At 34.3% G+C, this 11,217-nt stretch overlaps 1 protein-coding gene across 1 annotated transcript in view; it reads right to left on the reverse strand.

Annotated features, from left to right (window-relative positions):
- FSTL5 (follistatin-like 5) overlaps positions 1–11,217 on the reverse strand; it is a gene marked incomplete at its 5' end in the record, with an annotated part of 59,114 nt that overhangs the window by 36,249 nt on the left and 11,648 nt on the right. The window contains 2 exon segments of the mRNA XM_009085182.1: positions 1,271–1,389; positions 5,559–5,585. Of these exon segments, the coding sequence (XP_009083430.1) occupies positions 1,271–1,389; positions 5,559–5,585 (146 nt within the window).

The raw sequence follows: 11,217 nt of genomic DNA on the forward strand, positions 1-11,217 counted from the left end.
GTTTGAAAGGCTCAAAAAAGAAACAAATTTTACTTATCCATCCTGATTATTATTACATTTTAATAAAAATACACTGAAAATCTAGAATGCCCTTTAGATCAATAAAATTTTAACAGACTTCCTAAATAATCAGCTGTTGAATTAAACAGCCATAAAAAAGTTTTCTGGCTTATTTTTGGCTGTGTCAACCTAATTTCACTTAAGCAGCACAAATCAAGGTATGATTAGCTGTTCAAAGCATAATTATTCACACGAAAATAAATCTTGTTGCTGAGTACAGGAGCCTTTCACATCAATAATGATAACTGAAGAAGCAAATTACATTGAGACAGTTCTGCTGTTATTTCAGTGTGCTTTAGGCTTAGAGAAAAAAAAAAAAAACATACACAAAAATCCCCAAAGTGTACAACTCATGAGTTAGTACATATTTCAAGGTCACTCATTCAAATCCAAATGAGAAAAAGTTACTGGTTTTGAAAGGTTAGAGATCATACAGTGTAAGCTTTAATGCAGTGACTAGTACCAAGTGTTTCTGTGAGAACATGGACCATGTCAGCTAGCAATTTAATTAGCAGTAAAGCAAAAACATCACACGAATAAATGGAAGTGAAAAATACACTAGTGGTTTTTTGTACCCTACACAGGGAAACAGCTTCATAAATTCACAGAATTCGATACAAACTGCTATAAATATGTTAACAATAAAGTTATTGAAACTACTTATATGAATTTTAAGTTGGAGTCAAAGCATCAATCATATCTACTAACTTCAGTGGAGATGTGTTTATCAGGACAGGGATTTGCCTCATGATAGCTAATAGTTTAATACAGATGAACATCCAGTGGAGAAGAAGCCATTAAAAATAATAACTTTAGATCTTACATTTAATAGACAGAAAATCAATCCCTGATTCATAGAGATATGTTTAACTGGGGTGGGGGGTGGGGGGGAGTGGAAGAAAACAACAGCAACAACAACAAAATCCAAAATAAAGAGCTGTTAAAGGACTGGTAAAGGAAAAAGACAGCCAAAGAAATAAAGGGTTTCAAAAGTATACAGGGAATATTCATTCTAAAAGAGAAACTGAAAGTTTGAATTTAATCAAGGAAAATACAGGAAATTTTGAGTTCACCATTATAAGCTATTTATTAATTGAGAAGACGTCTCAATTTATCAAGCAGAAAACACTAAATTAGTAATAATAAACTCTTATCTAAAGAAAACTATAATTGAGAAAACACTACAAATAAATTTTTAAAAATAACTTGCCTGAAAACCGAGGAGTTTTTCACTAGGCTTAATATGTCTCTGAAATTCACATTCCACTGGTTGTATTACTTTGATGCCATCTTCATAAAAAACATAAAACATGTTCCCAATTCCCAGACCTTAGGAACAAAAACACATTTAAATGTATAAAATTAAATAATGACAAAAAAGAAAATCTTTTTCTTGAACTAGAAACCTCATCAGAGTTTTGGTATGATAGGATCTTATGTTGTAAAACTAAAACTAAACTATTACATTATTCAGAATTTCACATAATTTGCTCATTGGCCAGACAGTATCATTATGAATACAGATCTAGAAATACACAGTTTGACAGCTGCAGGAATAAAAATGATCTTGCGGAATCATCTGTGATGAATCAAAGTAATATAAATTCTCCATATATTTTTTTCCCTTTTGCTGAGGGATGGAAGAATTAACATAATTTCTGTATAACACTGAAAGAGAAGACCTGAATCTTTATTATAAACCCTCATTTGACATCTTTTCAATCAGAAAAGGAAATACTCTCTATTGTATTTTATTGGAAAGACAGAGTTGAGCAGATATTCAACCCAAGGTTGATGGGTCACAAATATTTATAGAAATTCTCAATCCTTCTACTGCAATGTTGCTGAGTAAGAGGCATGATGTAAAGTTTTGTGAAGCAGGTAGGAACCAGATATCTGTGGTCATGGGCATGACCATAGAAAAGGACATTCTCCTGAGTTTACCATGTGCCAACTAAGACAACAGTTGTTGGTTTGCAATGTGGATGCTATGATAGATGATCAGTTAATATTCATAAAATTCAACGAAGAAAATTACAGTGCTCATAAATTTATCACTATAACTACTCTGACAGCTAAACAGTGGGCTAAGTTTCCACTTGACATAACAAATTTGGTAAAAGTACACAGGGGAATGAAAACCAGGAAGAGGAAATCTGAGCCTGAAATTCTGTAATCCTAAATTCTGAAGGAAAACCTATGTTAATATACAGAGAACACATCTTAATATAAAAGGAGTTTAAGGGGCGTGAGGGTGGGAGTGTATGTTTTTGTATAGATTTATGTATGTACACACATACATAAAAATTTCCACTCCCCATTAGGAATCACATAACTAATACAGTCATTTAGAAGGCAGTAATATGCAAAAAGCTGTCAGGTCATGCCCAGAACAAACAAGTCCAATTATCTTTGAGAAATGTTGTGGAATTATTTCCAATTTCTGGCCAAGTATTCCCCAAAAGAAAGAGGGACAGTTTCTAAGCAGGGTTTTCCTAACTTTAGATCAAATCTATCTATTAACAGGTTACCAAAAAGTGAGAGAGTAATTTCTCTATGCTGCATTTGGTGTAGCATAGAAGCAGGCTCAGGTTCACAAAAACCTCACCAATCTTGTTTATTCAGAGCATAAGGTGCACTCAGGGCAATATGTCTGCTCTGGCCAATGGACATTTTTGTATGCCTTTGTAGGTAAATCATACATCCTGTGTAAGATAACATGTTAAGGTCTTTCTTTAGAAAATGCCTGCTGTTGCATCCTGTAAGAACAGCTGGAATTTGTAGATAAGCCTGACTGAGGGTAGGCTGTGCCTACCAGTGAACACAGTGTAGAGCACTGGCTTACTGTGTTTTGGTGATGAATAGGTGGAGCTGGTTGGGAGCAAAACAGGATCTTCCCTTTTCCCTCATCTTGTTGACTAAAGTATATTATAATTATATGATTATTATATTATAATTGTAAGCAGGATAAGTAATCTCAGAATGTGAGGAAGTTAATCAGATGATAGCCCCAAGTGATCCAGACATTTGATAAACAGACTCCTAAAACTTCCATCTCAGCTGCCAGTACTCCAAGACAAGCTTTCCAAGGTACAGATAATATCTGTGTAGAGTAACCCAGCCCAAACTTTTAAGGCTTTAATTCCAAAGCCTGGGTAGTAATGTCCACCAAACTGTACTCCAAAATCAGTGAAGGACATAGTACAAAATGTCCATTTTCCATTTCAATACTGAGTTAGGGAAGTCAGTTCATATAAGGAATCTATCTGTGGGTCTAATTAATTAATCCCCCAAGTTATTATGATCCAAAACTCTTAATTTGAGTGGCTATAAATACCTGTATATATATCTAATTTGTACAAATATTTAATCACCTAGGCAAGCCACTTCATCACAACTACAGGAGCTATTCCTGTAGAGGCATCTGACCTAATTTTGCTCACCCCTCCCCACCAAATACAACCTTGTAGATTTATAATACAGTGCCAGAATCAATAATGATAAAAGCAGATAAATTTGCTTCATTAAGACTGAATTAACATTTAAAACTGGCTAACACTGATTTGAATAGAATAGTGGTGGTTTGGGCTCTTTTGCATGTCTATGAATATATGAATATATTTAAATTTGTTTATATATTGTAACATTATTGTAATACAAATTAATGTACCTTCAAAATCCTTCCAGATTTTCTGATGCAAGTAGTTGTGATAAGCTTTTTGTGTACTCCATATAGAAATAGGCACTGTAGGCACTAAAGACTATCTATGGTTTCATGATCTTGATTGTTCTACCAATCATCCCTCCCTTCCTACCTGTTAATACTTTGATAACAGAAAATGACAGATTATGCATGGCCCAGAGAAATTAGTTGTGATATTTATTGGCATCTTCAGGGTATTGCTCTCTTCTAAGTGATTTCCAGCATTGCAACTAGTAACAGCATTTCTTGGAAACACAAGGATTGGCCACTGAGAAATGCAGAAGAGATCAAGCAAATCTGCTCTGGATGATAGAAAATCTGCTACTATCAATAGCTTCCTGCTTAGTTTCACAATAGTCACAGAGAAATTTGAATGTGTTTACCATAAGCACTCTGGTAAGCTACTATCTTTAACTCATCTTTATTGTCACAGAATTTAAGTTTTCCTAAGTGCTTTCTATTCACTGAAAGCAACACAGGACTTGACTTGAAAAGACAAAACTCTAAAAAAATCAAGGGGGTACCAATTATGTTTTCAGTTTTATTCAAGATTAAACACAAGATAATACACAAGTGATACCTTCCCAACAAGTGATGAAAACACCATATATTTGAAAAGTTTGGTGCTAGAATCTTGTTGCACATCAGTTTAATTAACACTGGAATTGTATGAAACTCTGAACACATCATTTGTACTCTGCAAGGCCAATAGAGCAGGAGAATCACAGCTGAGCTCCACTATAATCAGAGAACTTGATTGTTTATACCAGCTGAGCAACTGGTAAAACAGTAATATAAAAAATAGAACTAGTTCATATTTATAAACACACTGGGGAATGCCAAAGGTTACTATGTAATTAGGCAAATGAAATACTGTGTTTTTCAATCTTTAAATTAACTGAAAACAAATCTTTAAGAAATATGCAGAAAAAACAGGTGTAGCATGAATTCAAAACAGAGCCTGATCCACTTGTGCATTATCAATCTTCCAATGGAAATAATTGAAATAAATTCGTATTCCAAAAATATATTAATTCCTGAATTGCAAATTTAAATGAATAACAGGCTACTTACAGGAAAATATGAGAGCTCATGACAACACTCAGATTATTGTATTTTTCTGGAATATGAGATTAATCTTTATAAGATTACCTCATATATATGAAAATTAATACCAGCCTTTGCCAGTAAAGTATACTTTCCATGCTTTCTATGTTATTAACATCTAACACTGTCTGTATTTATATTTATCCTTCAGTCAGTCACAAATCACAAACATCCATTTCCCCTCCCAACATTTATTTACGAACCCATCCTGACTAAAAGAATAAAACACTTGGTTTATTAAGAAAGAGCAGGTATCTCAAGTTGCATTAAACTGTTTAAGATTATAATTTTGTCAGATAGGATTGATTCATAGAAGATCAATCCCAACAGCATACAGGCTGGCTGGTTGGAAGCTTTATCATGTCAACAAACAAACAAAAGATTAAAGTCTACATTTGAAATCTATGCCTCTTGTTGTATACCTTTGAGTAATTGTCTGAAAATTTTTAACAGCTTATTTCCTTCTCTCTCCCCCAAAGGAAAAGCAGTTCACAAAGGCATGAGCATTTAAAGGATTGTTATCCACTGTAATTTTTCTTTAAATCAAATTCCTCAAATGTTGCAAGGGGGAAGGTGATTACTGGAACGGTAGAGTATAAACAAACAGACACAGACACACAAAAGAAACAACAGATGAGCATTTCACCATAATATAGAAGATATGAAAAAAAGTAATCAGTATTAGTACCTTGCTCTCGCCACAATATGTTTGCAACTGCAGCATGTAAGAGAGGGAAAGAACAGAAAGCACAAATGAACAAGAAAAAAACATGAAATGATATATCAATTTTGAAATAATTATGATGTTTTAACCTTTGATTCACTAACATACTTCTACAGGTACATCAAAGGAAACAGTGAATTAGCAATAGTTCTCTTTGTCACATGACAAAATTGTGAGTGGAGATAGGGTAAACCCCAACACTCTCACTACACTCCCCCAAGTTGACTCCATTAGCCATTAGCAATAGCACATTTCATAATCCATTGCAAAAAGTTTGCATACACATAAATGATATATATTAATGGCAGGTGATGTAATTTTCACAATTTCCTTTAAGCACTGGGCTTTGAAGAGATTTATTTCAGGATATAGTTATGACAGAAACATGCAAAACCAAAAGGCACAAGAGATATTCTTAGGCATGACTGTAGTGCAAGCTTGCTATTAAAGTTGGCATGCTGTATGACATTTGCTATTATCTTTGGAGCACCAAGATGGGAAGTATAAGATGTCATGGTAAACAACTAAACGTTTAAGTTGCCTTTTTCCATGAAAAAATGAGTTTTATTTGGCTATCTTGTTTACAGCTGGTTTTTAGACCTTTGCAACCAATGAAAATTTATTATCCTAATATTGCTCTTTCTGCCTCAGGAGAAGAAAAAAAAAAGAAAGCAAATATAATTTTTTCAAATTTTAAATATTTAGAGCTCAGCATGCCACAAAATAAAAATTTTAAAACACCATCACTGAAAAACAAAGCATATTGGAAAGTAATGGTATTAAGAAATAAACAAAAAATTAAAGGAAAGGAATATTAGAGAATACATATGTCACACATACACATAATGAAATTGTTATGCTCATTGAAACAAGTGTTGCAAAAGCTAAATATTCTTGTGCTTTAAAAAAAAAAAGTTTGGAAAATGTAATGAAGACATATTACTTAAAATTATGTTGGTATACAAAGTCCCTCAGCTGCTGACAGCTGAAACTTGAGAGTGGAAACAGGAACAACTGTCACTCTAGTAAAGATCCAGACAGTATTATTTTCCCAAGCATCTTTTACTGTTCCCAAACATCTTTTACTGACAGGACAAAGATGGGCTTTTTGCCTTAGGTAGTGCAGCATTTCTCTTCCTGAGTTCTGAAAGAATATACAGAGCCCCAAAGATGCACAAGGGTCCTTGGAAGAAGTGTCCATGTGCTTTCTGACAAACTCATGATTCAGAGGCTTAGGATAACACAGCTACAGGGCTTTTGTTTTAATCTCCAACTATTTTGTGTCTCCTGATTCTTTTTTTCACAAATTACCTCAACAGAACGACCTCATTATATGACCTTAGACACAGTATTTAAACTGTCATTAAATTTTCCCTTGACAAAATGAAGATGATAATTATGTCTTATAGTCAGTGCTTTGAAGTGTAAAAATGGGATCTTGATGCAAACAGAAAGGAATAGTAATGCTACTGAAGTGATATTGAATACTAGGATAAAAACACAGAATATAGGCATAGCTTTCAAACATCCTCAGTCTGTGTTTAATTATCATTAAAACAAATTAATTCTCTGAACTATTATGTGTGCATTATTTTCAGATATCATCCTTGCCTTTCCTGTAATTTTTGAACTGTTAGGATCCAATAAACTGGCAAAAGAGAAGATTAACAGAATTTGCCATCCTGTCACTTAGTAAGTAAATGTTTACATCAGGAGGCAGAATTTATGTTGAACTTCTGCTAAGATCAAAATGGAGTCAACAAGTTTTTAACTATTTCTCAATCATCTGCCATTATATGTGTTCTTCTGATTTCAGATTCTTACTTTCAGAAGACCTTAGCTTGAAGCACATCTCAGCTCCATTGGCTGAGCATGCATCCTCCACACATTGAGCTGCTCTAAAGGAAAATTTTTACCGACTAAACTGCTAATATCAGTATGACTCTTAGATAACCAGTGCTGACAGCAAAAAATAGATTTGTTTTACTGCATATTTCAGTGGCAGACATGAACAGAGTATTTAACCAGTCTCTTCTAAATGATATTTGGATGCTTTGGTTTAAATTGTTTGATTATTCTCCTAAACTGGACCTCTGCTGTAAATTGCAATCATGAGATGGAATATGTTTGATGTTTTATTGACAGCTACCATTTTCTAAATAAAGACTTAATCAGTAGATATCAGTACTGCAACTACAGAAAGAATGGACTGAAAGGTTAAAAAGATCTTGGATTATTTTAGTTTAGATGAGAAGAAAGAGGTGTTGACTTTTATAAAATAAGATTTATAAGAGAACAATATCCTTATGGCTTTAAAGCTGCACAAAATAATTCTTTCCACTGCAGGTGAAATGCCCAGCGTGTGTGGGTGCATCCTATCCAGGCCCTTTGACCTGTGAATGTCCAGTTTGTTTAAAAGGTCTCCATCAGATCCTATTCACAATGGATAAGGCTTCCTTGCTAGAAGATTACTTCCTTACCAAACTTTTCCTTTGGTGTCACATTCCTGGGGACAGTTTTGGCAGTAAAGACTGATGTGAAGAAGACCTTTGGTACTACTTGGCTCCTGCCATATCCTTTGCCACCAAGTCATCATCCCACTCAGCAGAAGGCTCACATTTGCCTTAGCCTGTTTTTCACTGCTGGTATCTCTATAGCAGCCCATCATTTGCTCTTCATGTCCCTCACCAAACTCAGCTCCAAGTGGGTTCTGGAATTTCAAATTTATCCCTGCATGCCCAGACAGTGGCTCTAGATGCAGATCACAGTTTTGTGTTTGTCTATGTTATCTTACATAGTCTTTTTTTATGCAATAAAGCAAATTAATTTCCCCAGGGCAACCTGAAGGATTTTCTTTAAAATTAGTTTTCACATTGTGAGGAAATAACCATGTAATATATAGCACTTGGGGTCCCATAAGTTCAGCTACAAAGTTCTACTTTTTATCTGTCTATTTTTCTAGGGGTGACATAGGAAAGAAAATAAAAAGTAATTACAATTATGCAACTGTACCGCATCAAATTAAATGATTTAAGATGCTGAGTACAGAACACATTAAATTGTGTGAATGCAAAACGATATGTATGATTCTGAGCTTTGCTCAAAAAAGGAGAGGGGATAAAAAAGTGCCTTAAAAGCCCCATACATATTAATTTTAACATTAACAGGTTAGAAGAAAACAGTCATAACTTAAGAGTGCAATATAAAATCATAAACAACAGCTATCATCTCACCTAACACAGAACAAGAAACCTCACTTAATTTTTTAATCAGTCCTATAACTTCTGTTCAGGAAAGATGTGCAGTCTTCACATAAAGACTGCAGTGCTGGAACAAATACAACATCTGTAGATAGAAAATATGCTGAGAACATACTGTTTCCCTGCCTTTTTGGTTAAGCAAAATTAACATTTTCAGCCACATCCTATACTCAATTCTCAAACACAAACTTCAAGATGTAAGAATATATAATTATTGACAGCTCTCAGGAAAATTTTCTGGTTTTAAGACAGAATACCAGCATCTTCTCTTGTGCCCTGTTTCCTTGATTTATGAGAAGGAAGGTATTCATACAACATAAAGTTATTAAATGGTATCAGGAGATGTACTGGGAGCCTTGCAGAAGACATTGTAGTCAAGAAATTAGAGATCTTGAGCAGTCCATGTCTGCTACATTGGGCCTAAGGCTTGGAAAGCCTGAATGTTAGAATGGGTACCTGCTACAAGGTTATATGCCAGAATGCCTATAAAAGCCTGTGCTGAACACTTGTGAGTGTTATGACAAATATAACATTGCAACATACCAGAAGATACTTGGGGGGGTTTTGTTGCACTGGATATAAGCCACCACAGTATGGGAGGGAGAGGACAGGATCTGTGCAGCCTGGCGTGGGAAAATCCATCCAGCATTAATCCCATGCTGCATAAATGTGGGATGCACAGCATGTGAAGGGATGCAAGATCTGCCTGCTATCTGTATTCCTCTTTTTATTATATCTTATTAAAGCAGCTGTTTTATCACACCATTTGTTGTTGGATCTTTTAAATTATCATCAAAAATACCCTGCATCGTGCCTCTCTCTCCCTGTCTTCCCCAGCAGTGCAGAACAGAGGAGAATCCACATTTTCTTCAAAGAGGTTTTCTTTCTTTTTCTTTTTAAGCACACTTACAGGTACATAAAAATCATTCTTCATGGTCCTACACAGCTATTCTATGGTTTTGTGCTCAGCTCCAGCCTTTGATTATGAGCAGATAACATCTGAAAACTTACTCTTCATCTTTGTTATTCATTGTCTATGTTGCATGAATGGTAATAGGATACACCTTTTTTACTAAACTCTGCCTTTAGTACTTCATGAAATTCTGCAGCAAACTAACAACAGTATAAATTCTTATCCACTTTGGATGGAAACAACAGCAAAATTCTATGGTATTTCTATTACTAAATGAATGAGGGTACTACAATATCACTTTCCAAATAAATTCTGTATCCTTCTCTTTTTGATCACAGTAATAAACATCATTGCATTCACATTTCTGTCTCAACAGACAATTTCAAAGATTTCAGCTACATTAACTGCAGTGTTCTTCCTTCCTACTTTTCTTTTTTCAAATCATTCAAGGCATTTTGGAAAAAAAAAGTCTCTGTGTGTATATATATATGTTATATTGACATTTAGTGAGTTGGAAGATTAAATGTAGCTCTTCTGCTTCCTTTTGGCATTCTAATTAGCTGCTCAAATTATCAGTAATCAACACACAACAGTATATATCCAGAGAAAAACAAGATTGGTGAAATGATTCAGAAAAGAAAGTTGTTAATGATGTATAATACTTTATTTTCTACCAAAACCAGTTTGCCCTCTTCTGTCATATGCTGTAATGGTCCTTATCCAAGAAAATGCTCAATGAGATTTTAAAATCTGCACTGACACTCAAAATGGGTATCAATGGAAACTTTAAAATCTGAAAGTTTTCTTGTTTGCTGCACTATGAGAACAATACAGCTTAAACTGGCTTTAAAAATAGGAGAAACCAGGAAAAAGACACTTTTCTGCATTATGTATTATTCCAATAAATAGTGGGGGGAAATGGGAATAATGATTGTTCATGAATATAGAAACACTATGATTAGTTACAGGTTTTGTCTCATCAAAACACAAGATTTGTATTCAAACTTTTGTAAATATTTTACCAGAATTTCTATGAAATGTAGCAGCTGATGAATAAAAATCAACAGTTTTATATCAGCTGATTGCGCTAGGCTTTGCACCATCAGACAGGAGAACACTGTCCCTTTCCATGCCTTCAGTTCCATGATGGCCAATGAGGAAGATGCAATAAAGTCATATGGCAAAAATGTGTAGTTCAACATTATTTTTCAGAATAATTTGATCATAATTTGCTGTACTTTCAATTGGATAAAAAAAGTAATTTCAAGATGTTTGAAGGGATGCTGTCTGCTTACTTCACTGATAGATACACTCTCTTTATGATGTGTGTATAATTAATCAGAACAGTTGACAAGGGTGGTGGCTATTATCTTACCCTTGTCTCATATCTCTAATATATGCATTCATGCCTTGATGTTACAGGGTAAATTTATACCACCATTACTATCTG

This window comes from Acanthisitta chloris, unplaced genomic scaffold (genome assembly GCF_000695815.1).
Source record: "Acanthisitta chloris isolate BGI_N310 unplaced genomic scaffold, ASM69581v1 scaffold4842, whole genome shotgun sequence".
NCBI lineage: Eukaryota > Metazoa > Chordata > Aves > Passeriformes > Acanthisittidae > Acanthisitta > Acanthisitta chloris.